The sequence below is a fragment of the Ursus maritimus genome, unplaced genomic scaffold, assembly GCF_017311325.1.
Source record: "Ursus maritimus isolate PB19 unplaced genomic scaffold, ASM1731132v1 scaffold_33, whole genome shotgun sequence".
Classification (NCBI taxonomy): domain Eukaryota; kingdom Metazoa; phylum Chordata; class Mammalia; order Carnivora; family Ursidae; genus Ursus; species Ursus maritimus.
Genome location: NW_024425897.1, coordinates 27,553,930 through 27,573,626, shown reverse-complemented (window position 1 = coordinate 27,573,626; position 19,697 = coordinate 27,553,930). Strand labels below are relative to the sequence as shown.

The 19,697-nt window shown below is 47.2% G+C and overlaps 1 protein-coding gene across 1 annotated transcript in view; it reads left to right on the top strand.

The window, feature by feature from the left end:
- The window catches only part of TMEM132D (transmembrane protein 132D), a 549,620-nt gene that overhangs the window by 382,372 nt on the left and 147,551 nt on the right, over window positions 1–19,697 (top strand). The window contains exon 6 of the mRNA XM_040620044.1: window positions 647–830. Coding sequence (XP_040475978.1) covers window positions 647–830 — 184 coding nt within the window. The remainder of the gene's footprint in view (window positions 1–646; window positions 831–19,697) is intronic.

The window sequence follows — 19,697 nt, the reverse complement described above, 5'->3', positions numbered from 1 at the left end:
CAAAAATCATCCTGATAATCTCCCTTGGATTCGTTTCCAGATGCATGTTTATAGGAAAACCCAGAATGTCCAAAAACTAATCGTTACAATGACTCCTGTCTCCAGGTGACATCTGGCTGCTTCCCTGTGCTTCTCCGCCTGCGCCCCGTGGCCTCACTGTCCTGTCCCTGCCTCACCTCTGTGCCTCTGCAGCTCTGTCTCAGCACCACTGGCGAGCAAAGCCTCATCCCCCTCAGACACCTGTAAAATTCTGTGCATCCACTTTGAACCGACGACTGACTATGGCTTTGGAAAATCCAATATAAGCAGCATATAGATTCCGGGAAGTGATGGAAAGAGTCCTAATCTCCTAGATGGATAGAGGGGAGGAAAGCGTTTAGGAAATGTAATCAGCACTTTTCATAGCTGTCCACAGGCACCTGCCCTGGGAAGCCGAGCAGCCCTGGGGAGAGCTGGTGTCTGAGACCAGCCAGTGCCACGGACCGTGTTGAAGATGGCGTGGGTTTTTTTGATGTTGCGTCTCTGAAACACTCTTCACAGGGATGATAGGAACCCACACATGGGCGCAGACACACGTAGAAATGACAGGTGTTACCACTGCCTGCCACACTCCAGTTGCTCACAGTTGTTCTCTGCTTCTCTCCAGTGTGGATGGAGCCTCCTATGAAGTCATGCAGATCGACGTGGAAATAGAGGAGCCCAGTGACCCGCCGGCCACACAGCTTGTCACGTGGCAGGTGGAGTATCCAGGAGACATCACGTCTGACTTGGGTGTATCCAAGATCTACGTGAGTCACAAGGACCTGATGGGCGTCATCCCGCTGGCCATGGTAAGAATGCCCCTGCTTTGGGTTATTAATACAGAACCGGAGGGAAAGAAAGGCTCCATGCTGTCACCCAGACTTGGTGGGGACGTGTCCGTGAACCAAGAACCAGGATGGGGGCGGGGCACGTGAACCTAAGTCCACTACAAAAGGCTGAGTCTAAGAAATATATTGTCTCTAAATACTATTTTCAGAATATTATTTAGAAAATCATCAAACTCCAGGTATTAGACTTGGATCTTCCATTATTTGAAAATTAGCAGTCATTTAATAACTGTGTTTCTGTCGTACAACGTGGACTTTAAGAATCTCAAATACACGTACCTGCCGAGACCAAATAGATCAAGTATGGGAGGGAGATATGGCAGGTGACGCGGCCGACACCTGCCCCGTCATAAGGCTGCCGCTAGGACTTAGCACGTAGGAAAGCCAGCGTGGGGAGCCACGTTCTCTAAGTTCTTAAGATCTACCAATTTTCCAAGGAAGCCATAAATCTAGTTTGAATGTGAAATGTCAACTTATTCGTGTTGGCAGCTAATTAAAGATAAGTGAAACACTACATAGGAAAGCGGTAACTATATTCATTAATAGGACATCTGTTTACAACTTGGAAAAGATTGGAGACTGTCAGTCTGTCTGGGTGTTCTCTAGGATTCGTGGAACAGAGATGGGCTCTCCTCCTTGAAGGGCCAGCCCTGCTTTGTCCTATAGTGCCTGTGGGAAGACCCGTCATCCGCGTTCCCTTACGAAGCACACCGATGCCCCGTGGAGCTCTACTTTTCCTCAGACTCTTCAGGAGCTCCTACAAAGGAATAATGCATTTTTTAAATGTGAATTTTCACAGTGCAAAAGCTTGGGTCTGTTCGTCTGTCGACAATAATGTGAGCTTTCTGCTGTTACGAAAATACTTTTCCTGTCAGAAGTGAAGCATGAGTGGACCTGTCCGTTGACTGCCCGGTGTCTCCTCTCTGCCGTCTGTTAGAAAATATTGACAAGTGTTATTATAGACTGCAGAAAGAGCCTCAGGAATCAATCTTTCAATAAAAGGCAGCATGGACAGTTGCCTGGTGACAGCAAGTTAGTTATTCTGCTGTTCATCAGGAAATGTAAAAGTGCTTGGGGTACCTCTGTTGATAAGGGCTCCCGTTAACGATTTCTTTTATTTCGAAGGCATCGAGCTTCCCCTGGTGCCTCGTTTCACGTGTGAGGGTAGCATTCCTTCAGCTAGGCTCTTAGTGAGTGCTTCTGTTACTGGGGATGACAAGACCATTTGTCTTGAATAAGGAATTACTTGAATTTGCTCCTTTTCAGCATCTTTGGTCAGATGAGCTGTTTGCAAGACTCGGAACAGTTTCCATGGCTTTGCTCGGTGTAGGTTAACCTCCTGTTCGATTCCCACACTCAGCATTTCCCCCACCTCACAGGTCCCTGATGCCCCGTCGCTTATCCCAAAGCCCGGTGGTCTCCATAGCCCACGTGAATCCCTACTCCGACAAGGCCCCCCTCCTTCCTCTGCTGGTCTCCGACCATTCTCGCCTTACCTCGCCCGTCTAGCTGCAGTGGACACAGTGCTGTGACACTGTGTGATGGCAGAGCCAACACCTCGTTGGCCCTTGAATCCATTGGGAGTTGCGTTTGGTTGAAAGTGAGAGAGCTCCTCACCCACCCAGTCTACTTTAGTCCAGCCAATGGTGGCTTAAATACATAGGTGTTTCTTTTTTCACGTACTGGAGCTCCTAAGGTTGGTGGTGTAGTTTGGTATGGTGCCCCGTGCCACCCGAGACCCAAGCTCCATCTCTCTTTCTGCCTCAGCAGTTTGACAGCATGAATTCCATGCTCATGGTTACCTTAGGATTCCAAGATGGATGCTGGGGTGCCTACCGACTTATCCATACACTGTAGACCAGAGAAAGTAAGAAATACAGGAGCTCAAATGTGGCCAGTTACTTTTCCCTTTCAAGAAGCAAGGATCCAACATAATATTTCTATATTTAGCAAACACTCAGTCATATGACCATACCTAGATGAAAGGAAGGCTGGTTAGTCTTTATTTTAGCATGGCTCATTGCTTAGACTCTGTTACAAGGAAACAAAAAAGAAAATATGTCAAGGCAACGAGAAGATTTATAACAGTCCTCCTTCATTTCTACATAAGGAAGCTGAGGCTCGGAGGGTTCACGCGTCTTGGCACCTGAGGGTTTTCCATTCTGCACTGATCTTTCGGGAACTCCTAGAAGCAAAAGCACATAACTGAATCCTAGCCTCCGCTTGCGAGCTCTGCAGGCATGCCTACGCACGGTGCCTCGTTTCCCCATCTCAAGGGGGAGAAAGAGACAACACCTACTCAGGTTGTTGTAAGGATAGAGTCGTAACTCAAGAGTGCCTGGGACAGTGTCCAGTCCAGAGCAAACATACAGTACATGGTAGCTCTTATTATGTCCGTTTAACCTGTGGATGCAAGGTATAAACCGTACCCTGACAATAATATTGCAGATTCTTTCAGGAAGGGGATTTGGGTCGAGTCCCCACATTTCATGACGTAAGAGCAGTGGTAGACTATGGGTAGGTGCTCACAGATTCTTGAACTGAGTTGAATGAATTGGATTAGAACACTTTTGGTCTGATGACGTTTTGCTAGTAATCTTGGAGCATCTTCCTCTGGAACTGAGGGTGAAGTCGTAAGGATCCCGACTCCCCAGTGTTTCATATTTGGAGAGTTCTGAGGCTTCCTTCCCACGAAGGCTGCTTCATTTCACCTTTGACTAGATTGGTAAAAGAACTTCGGCCATTTTTAGGGAGATTGCCCTCATTAGATGAACTTTTTGCCATTTCATTTCATTTTTACTCTGTCTTTGGTCACCATATGTTCATTGGGGGATGTTTGAAGGAGATCTGATATCGATATGTCTCTTCATCTGTTCAGCTGTGTCACACGTTCTTGAGATATTAGAGCAACAGGAGGAAAGCCAGCTCACCAAGACCATGATGAGTGAGGAGGAGATGCTCTGGGTTGAGATCACGGTCACTGAGCACTCGTAAGCTAGAAGAGGCGTGGATCTTCGAGCGTGACCGGAAGCCACTGCAAGGCTCTCGGCAGAGAGTCACGTGACCCGTGTGTATTTTTAGAAGAGCACCCCAGCTGTAGGTGGAGAATAGATTTGGGAGAGCAAGAGAGATGTCAGAGAGAGTTAGGGCCTGTCCTTTGGCTGTTGTCAAATAACTGTGACCTAATGAAATGGCATTCACTCGTCCCTAACATGTCCTGTAGGAGTGTGAGCAGCCTGGGGATTATCAGATGCCTCTAGGGACTTAGGACATGGCCTCCCTCTATCCTATGGCCAAGTGACCCCAAGGGTACCGGCCTCAGCCCCATGGCTTGGATTGTTAATAACCATGTTCCTGTGGCAGCCAGCAGGCACAGGCAGACGGGCGGAAGGAGAATGTGCTCCTCTCCATCCAGGACATGACCCGTCCCTGAATGCAGCACCTCTGCTCCCAGCCCGTCAGCTGTGAGCTCCGCCGAGGGACCACCTCTAGCTGCAGGGGAGGTGGGAGGGTGAGCTTTATCCCGGGAGGTCATGTGTCCAGCTACAAGTATTTAATGGTGGACGAAGGAAAGAACACTGACGCCATCCTGGATGGCCCCGGGGGCTGAGCTAAGGACAGTGGAGAAGTGGGGAGAAATGGCGAGGTGCACACTTCAGGCACATCTTAGTAGGTAGATGATTGGACTGTCCCATGAGCTGGACATAGGTGTGAAGGAAAGATGGGAGAAAACACCCACGAGTTCTAGTTCTAGGCTCATTCAAAGAGCTTCCCTTGTATCTCCATGATCTACACACAAGCCTAAGATGCCAAAGAGATCTTCTATTATGAAGTATCTTATGGCTTCCATTTTTCCACAAAAATCGTTACACACATCTCCGATTGATCCCTGTACATAAACATTTAGGAATAAATTCATAGCAAAGCATATGACTCAAAGGGTGTGCAATATTGTAATTTTTTAATAATAGTCTCCAAACTGCCTTCCGGTAATTTTAACTGATTTAATTCCACCTGCTGTGTATGATGATACCCATTTCCCTGCAACTTTACAAACATAGGATATTAAAGTTTAAAAATAGGCAAGTTATTAGGCAAAAATGATACCTCATTGTTGCCTTAATTTGCCCTTTTTTGGTTCCATTTGTAAATTTTTTCCTTTTTTTAAGATTTTACTGTTTATTTGAGAGAGAGCACAAACAGGGAGGAAGGGCAGAGGAAGAGAGAGAAGCAGGCTCCCCACTGAGCAGGAAGCCCGACGCGGGGCTCCACCCCAGGACCCTGAGATCATGACCCGAGCTGAAGGCAGATGCTTCACCGACTGAGCTCCCAGGCTCGGTTTGTACATTTTCTTATCAAACATTTGTTCTTACCCATTTCCTTTCCTTGTTGGGAATTCCATTTCTTGTTACTTTGTCATAAAAAAGTCTTTTTTTTATTGTGGTAAAAACACATAGCATGAAATTTACCATCTTGATCGATTTCAGCTGTAGAGTTCATTAGTATTAAATATTTTCACATGATTATGCAACCGATCTCTGGAACTTTCTCATTTCAAAACCCTGAAACTCTACCCGCTAAACTCCTACCCCCAGCCCAGCTCGTGGACACCACTTTCTCCTTTCTGTTTCTATATGCTAGCGATGCTGACCTTTCCATCGGCATGTTATTGCAAATATTCCCAGTTCACCGTGTGCTTTCTAATCTCACAGATCATATATTTTAACATGCAGAAGTTTGGGGATATTTGTTTAATTTTCATGCACTCAAATCCACTGATCTTTTCCATAATGGAAATTCTTCCTCTCCCGATAATTATGACCAAGAAGAAAAACATGCCTGTTTAATTGTTCTTGTCAAATCTCAGAAATTCAGACACCCCCAGACAGCACATTTGAATAGGTAGGACTGTCGTTGTGAGAAAATAAAGCTGACGGTAAAATGCGGTTGTGACAGCCTTTACTATTATTAAGGCTTTGACATGAGTTTGGGGTGGGGCTCACGGCCCCTCCATTGTTTGTGGGATGTATATAATTCCATCTCCAGGAATGCTTTGAGACTCAGTTAGGTACCAACACTCAAAGCTGATTTCCCAAAAGACATTTATTTCTTCCTCAGTATTTTGCCCATTTCCCCCTGATGTCTACAGCCATAAAATCTTTTTTAAAAAATCCATTCATGTATTTCTACTTTTATTACATTCTCTTTTTTTTTTTTTTCCTGCTCAAGTAATGATGCCTTACCATCTTGTAGGTAAATATATTCTTGTCCTTCGGGAGAAAATTGTGAGGAGAGTCTCATTAAGTGTGCATTAACATTAATCTAATTAGTGCACGTCTGTAACTGCATGTCAGTGATTCTGAAAAGCAGCGTTTGCACGTCTCAGAAGACTGGGAACTTTCCGGGCGGGGGCTATGGAGGTGCTGTGGCTGTGGGTGCTCGAAGTCTGGGGAAGGCAAGTGGGTGGTGCTTCTCTCCTGTGGGTGGTAGCCATGTGCCTCCTTCCCTGTCGGGCTCCTGATGAGGTTCCCACTTCACTGTGTTTTCAGCCTTGACCACCAGTCTTAGCCGTCAGAACTGGGGTGCGACCTTAAATAGAACATAATCAGGAGGGACAGTCCGGATGGACCATCATGGTTCTTCAAAGTGATCAAAAGACTCCCATCCTCCTGAATGATTTGGCGATGGTGACATTCTGTGATATTTGCAGTGAGGTGAGGTGGAGAGGTCTCTGCAGATCCTTGGGGAAGGCCAACGGAGTTTTCAAACAACATCAAAGAGTCAGGCGTACCATGTGCTCTTTGGGCAGTAGGAGCATAAATGTTACTCTAGCGAGAGCACAAATGCATCTCGTGAATCTCTTTGTAAAACCCACTTCCCATGCCGCCTCCTCCAGGGAAGCTTCCTTGATCCCCACAGCCAGACGTGACCTCTGTCAGCTCTTCTGCTCTGTCACCCCATGATTTCCTTGTGCACAGTGAAGGCAGTAGTCAAGTCGGGGGATTCAGACACTCTCGAGTTATTTTTGATGGTTGAGATCACTCCACTGGGAGCTGTAATAGGCAAGAGCCATACTCAAGACGTTCGGGAAGACCTCAGCCCAGTACAATCCTTTACATACCCTCTACTTCCTTCCTCATTTCGCCCTGTTTGAACCCCACTTAAACCCTTCCAGTCTTCAAGCCCATTTCCAAAGTCGAAGCAGCTAGACGCCAGTGCACCACTGCTGACTTACTGTTTATGCTACACCCAGATGCCTCCCGCTCACTCGCGTGAGTAAGGACGTCCTAGCCCAGACAAGCGCAAGCCGGAGCTGTGAAGTGCACACCTCATCGGACCCTTCACTCACTTGACTGAGCGCTGAGTTCTTTCTTACGTGATTCCTGGGATTCCAGGAAAGTAATCATCAAACCACCTCTCCCCTGCTTGTCCACATGCATCTTCTTAAATCTTACCGATCTGGGCGTGTCCTGAACCTGTGGTTTTGTAGGCTTTTCCATTTCTGCCAACCTAGCTCGCAGAACTCACCCGTATTTTTATAGCCATATAATTTCCTATTATAAAGACTGATGAAATGCATTTTAAGTAAGCTTTCCTGGATCTAATACATTCCTCCCCTTAAACACTGTTGACCCTTGAAAGGCACAGGTCGGAACTGCGCAGGTCCATTTATACGGGGATTTTTTTCAATAAGTACAGTCCGGTACTTACTGTACATGTGTTTTCTTTTCCTTATGATTTTCTTAAGAATATGTATCATCTCCAGCTTACTTTATTATAAGAATGCAGGATAATACAGAGAATATACAAAATGTGTGCTAACTGGCTGTTTATGTTGTTGGACTGCTGGTCACCAGTGGGCTGTGAGTAGTTCAGTTTGGGGGGGTCAGAGGTTATATGTGGATCTCTCACTGTGCCGCGGTGGGTGCCTCTGAGCCCCACGTTGCCTAAGAGTCAGGCGTAAACTGACCTTTCTTTTCGTGGGCCACACCCTCCCCCAATCCCCAGAATCCCCAAGCCTAAATCTCCTGGCACACCCACCTTGCTTGGACCATCTCCTCCCATCAACCTGGGTCCTCTCCTATTTGCACAGCCAGCAGAAGGCACAACACTGTCCCCTCGTCGAGGCCCAGAGAGCAGCCTTTCTGCCCACCGGAGATAGGGTAATGTGGGGTCATTTGTCTCCCGTCGCCTGTGAAGTCAGCACAGGTAACTGTGACTGTCACCTACTGAGATCAGAACTGGAGAAAAGGCCCCCACGTTAGGGAAGGAAACTCTCTTCCCTGGCTCCAGTAATGAAATTTCTTTTTATTTTTGGCATGAAAGCAGATTCTTGGCTCTTTTTTGTTTGACTTTTCATGGTATTCTTTTCCTGTGTCAGCCTGTTAATTAATATGCCAGATACGCTCTGTTGTTTTCCTCAGACTTTTTGAAAATTCAGTCACACTGGATAACACACCCTTGCTTTCATTTTTATACTTTCTCCACCAAGTGCAAATTAAGTTGTGGCTAGAGCCCTTGAGAAAATATCTCTGCTTCAAGAGGCGTTCTTGCTTTGTGTGTTTGGAGAGTAACCACGGCTGCCCTCAACGGCGCTCACTAATGACACCAGACCTGTGATGCTTATTAGTACGAGGTACGCTCTCCATCCCTCCTTCTTTATAGGAACTCATCAGATCCCTCCAGGGACCTGGCGAGGCTGGTACTGCTCGTCTCCCCATTTCACGGATGCTCGCAATGTTGAAGGATGCTCCAGGCCGTCCGGCCACGAAGCTGAAGCGGCAGAAGAGTCCAGGTGGATGGGCTCGGGAGCCCGTGCTCTCAGACAGGGCACGGCACCCCCTCTCCGTGAAAACCGCGTTTCGGCTGCTGATCAGTTCAGTATGCAAAAGGATCTTTGGAAAATGCAAATACAAAAAAACACACTCGTAAAAAAATATGAAATCGAGAAGTCTTCCTGAAATAGGAAAGTCATCTGAAAATGAATTATTTATTATGCACAAAGCCACTGCCGTTTCTTCTCAGCCCACTCCGGTACCTTTGATGCCCCTAATGTGCCGTCCTCTCCGAGGTGATTTATAATGAGGTGGCCGTAGCTGAACCTCAAAGCTGTTAAAGGCACCTGGTGCAAACTGTCAGGCTGTTTTTGCTGTCGTTGGCTGCCGTGAGGTTATCACAGCCCCGGCTAGCGTTCAGCCAGTTGCTATCGGTGAGCAAACAGGCTCGTGATGTAACTCGTTCTCTAGGCACTCCAGAAAGCAGTCCATGCCAGCAGCATTTCCTGCGCTCCCACCACGTGCCAGGCACTGGCCTTTGGGTTAGGGATATAACAGAGCTCGCATCCCATTCGGGGCTGGGGGCAGGGCAGCTGGTAAATAAGTAAAAAATAATCGAGCAAGATGAATTCAGAATTGATCTCTGCTTGGCAGGAAATAGAACAGGATATAATGAAGTGAGCCCTTTGAGACTGGGGCATCACTGCAGAGGTGACATTTGAACTGAGACGGAATGGCAGGGACGGATCCAACATGGAGATATCTGACGAGAGCTGGCTTTCCAGGCAGAAGGAAAGGCAGGTGCCAAGGCCCAAGCCTGGGGCCAGCCTGGAGTGCCTTAGAACAGAAAGGCCAAGTGAAGCAGGGGAATGGGGATTAGAGGGGGTGGGGTCCGAGTAGGCAGCACCAGATTCTGTAGACCCTCACCAGCCATGACATGTGCAGTAGGCTTTCTCATTTATTGTGTGTAAATCTCACCAGTTTCAGGATCTACTGTTAGAACATCACTGTGAATACCAAAAGGAGAACAAACTTGGTGGGGTGTGAGCAATGGAACTAGACAGACCATGTTGGGAGCTACCTTGACGATCCAGGGGAGGACTGGGTCTAGGGTGATGATGATGGTATTAAAGACGAATGGAAGACCTTGGGATGTACTTTCTAAGTGTGGCCATCAGGACCTGCTTATACACAAAACCAGAAATTTGTTTGAATGGGGGAGACCAACTATGAGTCTAGAGTAGACAGTACCTTGTGATAGAACTTTCTGCAATGACACAAATGTTTTATTATCTGAGTCATCCAATATGGCAGCCACAACCACACATGGTTATTGAGCTCTGGAAACGTGACTAATGTCACTGAGGAACTTAATTTTTATGTAATTTAATTACAGTTGACCCTTGCACAACACAGGGGTTGGGGCGCCAACCCCCTGCACAGTCGAAAATCTGTGTGTAACTTACAACTCCACAAAAGCTTAACTGCTGATAGCCTGCTGTTGCCTGGAGACCTTACCAAAAACATAAACAGTCGTTTAACAGATTTTGCATGTTCTACGCATAATGCACCATATCCTTATGATGAAGTAAGCTAGAGAAAAGAACATGGTTTTAAGAAAATAAGGGGAAAAAATGCATTTATAGAACCTATACCACATTCATGGAAAAGGATCAATGTACACGGAGACCCACGCGGTTCCAATGTGTGTTGTTCAGGGGCCAGCTGTGATTGAGATTTGGCCGAGATTAGACAGCACGGCTCCGAAGCTGTGGCTTGGGGAACTGAGGGGAAGTCACACTATTTCCGAGACGGGGGTCTGTGTATTCTCCACTTGCTCTGTGGACGCCCTGTCTGCTCATCTCCTCCCTGCTCTGGACCCTGGGAGTCTTTCCTGTGTGCGTGGCCTCCGAGGGGCTGCCTGGTCTGCTGGATTCTGGTTGGGTTCAGGCAGCGGTAGGCAGTGGTAAGCAGCGGAAGAAGACCAGATAGAGGGTGAGGAGGAAGGTTGGGGATTTTGTTCCCCCAGTCCCGTGCCCCATTGGCCCCGTGTCTCAATGGCTGTGTTGCTCCATGGAAAGCACCAGCTCCAGTGGGTCAACGGGACAGCAGGAGCGATACCAGCTGTACTTGTGGGGCGCTGGGGGCGGGGGGTGGGGGGCTGCTGCTGCTGGCTACAGGTCCCAGTGTCTCAACACACCGCTGTGTCTTACCGTGGAGTCCCGCCCTGCAGTTCGTGCACCGAAGTACATATTACTTAATTATATATAAACTATTTGCTTTTACTTCTCCCTTATAATTCCGTTAAGACATTGTATTGATTTTTTAAACGTGTGTGTTCGTAGGTTACATTCATTATGGGTTTTATTTCGGGATAAAGTCGGGGCGTCTTCATCTGTGGTATAAATCTCCATTATATGAAAGGCGCATTAACTCAGATGGGACTGCAAACAGGGGGTTTGGCACACACTAACTGCGAAGGCACGGAGACTCGATGTTTTCACTCCTGCAGGCCACACAGCCTCTGTTGCAACAACGCAGCTGAGCCCTTGGTAGCCCCAAAGCAGCCAGAACTCGTCCGCCGGTGGGTGTGGCTGCGCGCCGCCGGACCGCGCGTGAATGTGGACGTGTGAATTTTGTATCATTTACACGTGTCGTCAGAAAATATACTTTTAAAAAAAATTTTCAAACGTTTATACATATGAAAGCTAAGAAGCCCTACAAAAACCGGAGCGTACAGAATATAATTTTTAAGCTGATCCTTCGTCTACGAGAGACCGCGCCTTGTCTGAGTTCCTCTGCAGGAGCTCGAGGGTGGCTCTCCTCCAGGGCCCGATCATGATGTAAATAAAGCTTGACCCCCTTGAAGGAATGACTCCCTAAAAACGAAAACAATTTTGAAAAGCATCGCTGTCATGAGAGAAGTGCATTTTCCGCAGTGAGCAGGGATGCGTTTCCCACTGTGCTGCACTCGGTGCAGAGCCCCCACGAGACCGGGTCAACCTGAGCAGACGAAGTGAGGCTGCCGCCTCCCTAGACCAGGCGCCCTGCACCTGGTACCCCCCAGGTCGGCAACCCCCAAATGTCGAAGGAGTGCCTTCCACCTTCTCAGAGTCCTGGGAGCTGTCCCACCACGCTGATGGTTTCTCTTCCTGTCTGCGTGAGTACCCCTCGCATCCCCTGGCTCCCTTCCTCCTCCTCTAGGCCATATCCCCTGGACGGCGGCAGAACGTGCCAGCACTGCGGCTGCTATTAACCTTTCGATTAACCTTATCATCAAAGAGTTGAAGGAGGTTGCAGAAAGAGAACTGGAGACTGACTTACGGGCATGTCTCCCACGAATTCCAGGCTCCGTGTGCTCAGAGCCAACCCTTCCTTGCTTCTTAGATCAGTTCCCACAGGCGGGCTTCCCCCAGTACCTCTGAAATCTTGGCAACGACCGGCCGCTGAACACGCCTTTCAGCGGAGTCGGGCTGCCCACGTGCTCCACCGGGCTTCAGTGTCAGCGTCTGTCAGATGTAGACTTCCTGTGGCAGGTGGTCAGGATCACGGGCAATAAGATGTAGCCTCGTCAGAAAGCGTCCTGGTCAAGAGCGTGTGCTCACGGAGCCTCCTTCATCTTTGTTTCCTCTCTCCATGGTACCTCTTTTTTTTTTTTTCCATATTTATTTATTTATTTGAGAGAGAGCACGTGCGCCCATGAGTGGGGATAGGGGAGGGACAGAGGTAGAAGCAGGCTCCCTGATGAGCTGGGAGCCCGACGCAGAGCTCAATCCCAGGATCCCGGATCATGACCTGAGCTGAAGGCAGACGCTTCACCGACTGAGTCACCTAGGCGCCCTCAGTGGGACCTCTTGAGACCTAGCATGTCTTATACTGATTTTGCCCAACAGATAAAGACCAAAATAGGCGCATCGCCTCTGGTGTTCACGCCATGTGCGTAGCGCCTGGACCGGTGTGTGACCCCAGGAGAAGCTCACTACACACGCTGGGGATGTAGGATGAACCGGATGGGGCTAAACCACATCTCTGGCCTGAGAGTTTGTGAGTGAGTGGACCTTGGGCAAGCCAGAGGACCTCTCTGCACCTGACTCTTCTCACCTGTAAAATGGGGATAATCACCGTATTTCTGCTTCCCAAGGGGATGCAGACTTCGGTGAGAGTCAATGTAAACCATTTAGCACGGGGCCTGGCGCTTCATGGCTGTAAGTAACTCTTGCTGCTGCCACTAGTAACCGCAAGAGAGAAGGTACGCTTGGGAATATTGGCACAAAAAAACTGAACTAGTCATTGCTTTATTTCTTATGTTGTTCTGCACGTTTTCCAAGAAATTAAGGAGAAAACAATGTCCTGTAGAAACAAATGAATGCCCTACAGAAATAAAAAGGCTGGATAAGCCTGTAATATTCTAAATAATAACCAATAATGGCTGTGTCCCATATGGCAGCCTTAGATGACAACAGTGAATGTGTTCAGACTTCTCAAATCCAGTCCAAACTGGTGTGGGCAGAAATCAGAACTTACTGGCTCACTGTGTAAGACTGGATCCATTTGGCTACATGACATAGTGACCCCCAAATATTGGTTTAGCATGACGGAAGTTCCTCTCTCACACACATGAAAGAAGCCCAGAAGTAGGGCTATGTGATGAATATGGTGGCTTCCTTGCTCACGTGAGTGTGTCATTCTACCAGGCGACTCCATTCTCAAAGTTACCTCAGGATCCAGAATGACTAGCGAAGTTCCAGCCATCACATCCACTCTCCAGAAGCACCTTCAGGACATAATGAAGCATCGGTTGCCTTTATAAGAGCTCAAGATGTTCAGATGCAGACACAGTGTGATGGGACAGCACATGAAGAGCAGCCCCAAATAGTCTAAATGAAACATTTGTTTCTTCCTCTTGAAATGTGTTCATCTTAGAGAAGAAGCCATTCGGCATTCACCAGTGTGGGCTATCAAGCACACGGGTGCGTAGAGAACGCCCATCTCCATACAAAACGTGAAGAACCACGGTACAAATGTGTTAGCAAGAACGTGTTGGTCCTAGTGAGAAAAAAAAAATTATGTTAACAAATTTTGAAGGGGCACCTGTGGCTCAGGCGGTGAAGCGTCTGCATTCCGCTCAGGTCATGATCCCGGAGTCCTGGGCTCGAGCCCTGCATCAGGCTCCCTGCTCAGCGGGGAGTCTGCTCCCTCTCCCTCTGTGTTCACACTCTCTCTCTCAAGTAAATAAATAAAATCTTTAAAAATATTTTTGAAAAAAGCACATCAGAATATTTATTTTCACCATGTAGTGGTTTTCTCGTGTTTGAACTATTTTCCCAGTGTTCTTTAACTCAGAAGTTTTCAACAAAAGCCATCATTTTCTTGACAGATGCTAAGGAGACTGGAGAGTTCCGTGGATGCTGGAATATGAGACGGTGTGCAGTTACAGTACAATATGGGTTGGGCAGCAACTCCATGAGCTCTTTACTCCGTTCATCTTTGCACGATGGGTAGTAAATGCAGGGTTAGCACCTCCCAATGTGGGCAAATTAGGGTAAAAACAATCTGTCTTTTGAGTTTGTATAAAGCAGTCTTCCAGTTGTACAAGTGAAGTACCCACTAAACTCAGCCCAAACAAGAAGGACTGCTTTGCCCTTGAACTCTGTCTCTCTTTTGCTTTAAAGAGGCAGATAGGAATGGAAATGCAGATTTTTTTCTCACCCCTGCTTTGGTGAAAGAGAATGTTTTTTCTTCTCTCTCTTCTCTCTTTCTCTGCCTTTCCCTCCTCCTGCCTTAGGGTTCTCCAGAGAAAAGGAACCAATAGGACATAGACATACAAGCTGAGAAACATGTATCATATAATTATATAATATTACTTCTCGGGGTGCCTGGGTGGCTCAGTCGTTAAGCGTCTGCCTTCGGCCCAGGGCATGATCCCAGGGTCCTGGGATCAAGTCCCGCATAGGGCTCCCTGCTCCGCTGGGAGCCTGCTTCTTGCTCTCCCACTCCCCTTGCTTGTGTTCCCTCTCTCACTGGCTGTCTCTCTTTCTCTGTCAAATAAATAAATAAAATCTTTAAAAAAAAATTACTCCTCATTTTCTCAGCCTATATTATATAGTATTGCATAGAATATGTATTTTTATATATAATAAATATGAATATTTATGAATACTTAATCGTATTATACATATAATATATAATATTATAACCCTATAATCCTGTATATATAATATATAATATTATAATCCTATATATTTTCGGCTGAGAAAAGGAGGAAGCCTGCCCCTGTTTCCCTGCGTCACTGCTTGAACTGGGACATCCCATCTTTCCTCCTGTCCTGCTCTCAGACTGGCACCCACACCACCAGCTTTCCTGGGCCCCCCAGCCTGTGGACTGCAGGTGGTGGGACTCCTGAGGATCTTATTCTTGCATTAAAGATATCAGTGTGTCATCAGTGGAGATGCTTTCCCCATATGAGCAACAAGAGCCCCACTTCACATGGGCTTGCCCAAAATGCAGACTTCCCATACCGCACCCTGGGGAGTCCAGAGGGCGGGGGGTTGGAGAAGATGGAAGGTCCAGGGAGCCGACTTCACTTTGCCTGGTCTTGCCCTCCGCACGCCCTTCATGGTTATCAGCAACCACAGGAGCAAAGGGAGGCATTGTTCACCTTTGGCAGGAGAAAGGAGAACAGCTGTCCTCCAGCTATCACGTGGAAGTCCTTCTTGTCGGTCAGACTGTGCCACGTTAGGCCATCACCTACGCCAGCCTGGAAACAATCACCAGATACTCTGACTGGTCTAAGCAGCTTCCTCAGCTCATCGCCACCAAGGGACCAGGATGGTGATGCCTGGCTAGGATGGGGTTGCTGTCCGCAGTCTCTGTGTTCACGAGCTGTAAGGCAGGTTGGCAGTTTCAGTATCACCAGGTTTCTGATAAGCAGGAGAGGAGAAGGGATGGAGGCATGGCGTTCCACAAGGTCTCCCGCCTGGAAAGTCCGCAGCAGGAAGCCAGAGGACAAGTATGATCGCATAGCGTTTGGGGTGAAGGGGATACCTGCCTTTCTGTTTTCTTTACAAGCAAATCTTAAAACCTTCAACAAGGACCAAAATGTCCTGTGGAATAGGTGCTCGACCAACAAAGATGACATGTGGAGAAAGAACGTGCACACTGTCCTTCATCTGGACACCAGTCCTGAGAACTCTGGGAAACAAACCCCCCCCCCCATCCCTAGGGTGTCACCAGGGGCGCCGCGGTCCTTACTGAAGCAAAAGTGTTGGTCCAGCCGTAGCCCGTTGTCGATAGCTGCGTGAAAATGCTTAGTTCGTGATATTAAAAGTGGATGATTGAGCTTCAGCCAAGATTTAAAGCTCCGAAATGTATTTCTTTATAACCTGTGAAATCCCCATCAAAAGGGATTTCAACAAACAGGTAACAGTCTGACAATCTGAGGCTTGAATCCAGACCACCTCTGATCACAGTTCCCTAAAGAATCGTCACTCTTCTTCCCAATCGATTTAATTTTCTTTGGCAGGGATTCTCTGGTTTGTTAATTCAGCTAATGCTAGATAGATATTTATATATATTGGTCTGTCTGTCTGTTCTGTTTGGAGTTTGTTCCCAGAGCCTAGCGTTAATCCCCAAGGCCATAGCAAGGGGTCTGTCTCCATTTTTCCGCTGCTGAAAGGATCGTATGTGGCAGATGATAGCATGACTTGATCAGAAAAGATGGGGAACGTTGGTATTTAAGCTTTTTAATTGTAAAAACGTGAGAAAAGTTAGTTGTAACAGGAAGAAGGACTTTTTATGCCTCGTAGAGAGAAGGAGCTGTATCACCAAGCAGCAGAATGAAAATCCTGCCGTGAAATTACTCAAAATTACTACTTTTGTGATCTGGTGGCTACAGTTCAAAGTGACTTTTACCAGACTTATTTTTCCTAAGCCTGTCAGCAGCAAACGGTGGGGAAGGAAGTATTTAAGCGGTGTTCCATGCAGATATGTTTTCCTGACAGTTTTTCAGTTGAGACGGAGGCTCTCGGTCCTTACGAATCCGTAGTTATATGCAAGGATAATAAAACAACATATGGAAATGCGATGGAATGATTAAGGAGAGGAGTTTGCTAAGCTCGTTACCAGAGACCCAAGTGTTCTTTCCACGCGTGTCGCATATCTGTTTCGAAAATGCGTGTGACTAGCGGTTAATTCTTTTCCCCCACGGGAGAACGTTAGCTGGTACGTACCTCTTCTGCGTATGACGGATTCATCTGGAATAAGTAGGAAGAGGGTGACCTCATCTCTGAGATGGGGACAGGTGGCAAGTTTACCTTTCTGGTGCGTGAATGCAGGTGTGGTGATGGAACCCTGGACCTCGAAAACCCGTCTCTGATGTAATGACTTTCCCTGTGCGGTAAGGATGTCGGGGAATAATAATAATAATAAGCATACAGGGCAACTGCCCTAGAACGGACACAACCCTGGGAAAGAAGCAGACCATCTCCTTTCTTCAGCATGTTGCTAGTTGCTGTGTTTTGCGACCTAAGACTCTTTCTCCTGGCTCTTCCACAAGACGTCTTTAGGCTTCATAATACATTACGAGAGGGGCCTCGTGGTGGTTTTTCAGATGGGAAAACTTGAGATTATGGAAGGAAAGTAAGTTCCTGATGTTCACATGGCTAGAAAGAGTCTGACTCCGGACTCGCACTTGCTGACGTCCGGGATTTAAGTGCAGAGCTACCTATGTGGGTAAGAATACGCAGATCCGGCACCTGCCCTCCAAGCGCGCCTGCGCGATCTCAGACACCATGCACCTGAGGAAGAGCAGAAGGTACGACATTAACCCCACACCTGGACAGATGGGGAAGGTGAGCACGTGCAATGGTCCTGGATAAATGTATCTTCAAGGTGGAAGGTGGTAGAGCACAGCTGCCATGTGACTCAGTGGTGGTGGAATGATGTTCAGAGCTTTTGGAACGAGAGGAGAATATAGGCTTATGAGAAAAACCCACGTTTCTGTCACCTCTTCTCAGAGTAAAGCTTGGCAAGTTTCTATGTTGGTACCTCCCTTTTCTTATCTGTGAAATAATGCCACATGGGCCCGATCCATTTAATGGGATTCTTGACATTTTGTTAGATCTGTGGTAATATGTTTCAAAACAACCTATGAATTTTCCATAATATGATGGAATTCCCTCTACAGCATCCCCACTAGGGATTTGCCTGGGCTTTTACTGGTATTTCTGGATATGGGCAATAATGCAGTACCATCTTAGGGAAACCTACACCATTCTATGTACATCGATATGATAGATAAAGATATGGGTAGATATGGATATGGATGAGGATGATAGAAATAGATAATGCAGCTATCGACCAGATGGATGGATGGATAATGCAGCTGTAGATAGAAAGGATGGATGGATGGATGGATGGATGGATGGATGGATACATAGATGGATAGCTACATGGAAAGAAAGAAAGAAAGAAAGAAAGAAAGAAAGAAAGAAAGAAAGAAAGAAAGAAAGAAATCCTATGTTGTCCATATATACAGACAGAGGGAGAGATTTGTAATGTTCAGTATCTAGTGGGTGGCTTCTCCTCCCTTTTGTTACCCATTCAAGTCAACTTTGACACCCTTATCTCCCATACCCTGATGTCCAACCCAATACCAAGTCCTTTTGATTTTGCTTCCTGTTTTTCAAATCTGTCCTTTTCTTTCTATCACCCGCCAATATTGTGGTTCAAATTACCCTTTCTAGTCTAAATCATTACAGACATGCCACCCATTGCTGATCCTTCACTGCTCTGCTCCCTACATGGCAGACAGTAATCTTTTAGAAACCCAACTTTGATGATGTCCCTATTTCTTGCATAAAACAAATTAATGATGTCCTACTGCTCTTAGAAGAGACACCACAATGCTTAGCATGGCACACACACGAGGCTGACCCCAGGGATCTAACCCCCGCCCAGCTTCCTAGCCTCTTCCAGGATTGTCTTCTGCCCTTCCTAGCTACATGAGAGCTGGGGGGTGTAGTTTTCCCCACCTAGGAAGTACTGGTAAATCAACAGCACAGTGTCCCACCAACGGCATCTTTCTCAGGTTTGAATATCCCTCAGTTCTTTCAACTACTGTTATTCTCTGACTGTGCTGGGCATTCTTATCTAAACACCCTTGGGTTGAGTAGGGTCCTTGGAGAGGAACATCCCTGCATCCCACTGCCCCTCAGTGTCACTTTGGGTCTCAGGCTTAATTTGTAGTCCCAGACCTGAAGATGGCGTTCAGGGTGTGGGCTGACTGAGAGAGAGCTGAGCTGTGTGCTAACATCTCACTTTGGGCACCGTACTCCCCTGATGCCAGCCAGTCTGCTGAGACTCTCCTTGGGAGAAGCCACATCGCGCGGTTGACCCCCAATTACACAGACCTCTTTGTCTTTTTCACATGCTGGACCTCAGCTGCATCTGAACTATGATTGTTCTCGTACAGTGAGGGCTTTGAGCCAGGAAGCTAGATGTGGCATTCCTCTCTAAAATTTAATCTCGTTGGGCATATTCCATCATCATTCCAGCCTGTTGAAGTATTTTAGGGTCCTGAATCTGTGATTGAGCATTCTGATTATAACTCTCAGCTTTATGTCGTGCGAATACGATCAGCATGTATCAGCTTCCTCATTCAGTCCATTAATGGAGATTCTGAACAGAACACGGACGAGAACACCACCCTCTGTGGAATTCCAGGCTCTTGGGACCACACGCACTTCACGTTTCCTTCTGCTCTGAGGAAGTCTTTAGAATTCCTTTCTGCCTACTCTGAACCCCTTGGTGATCTCATCCTTCCTGTTGACATTAAGTATTACCTATTCGCTGATAATTCCAAAGCGCATGCCTCTAGCCGGGAATACTTCCCTGACTGCCTGGTTCCAGAACTCCTCCGGGCTGTACCATTCCAGCTGCTCAGACCCAGACTGAGGAATCCTTTGCTCTCAGACCCTGCCTCCAATCTCTTGGTTGATCCTGCACAATAATTCTACCTTCCTATCGCAGGCTGATGTCACCGTCCAAGATCTCA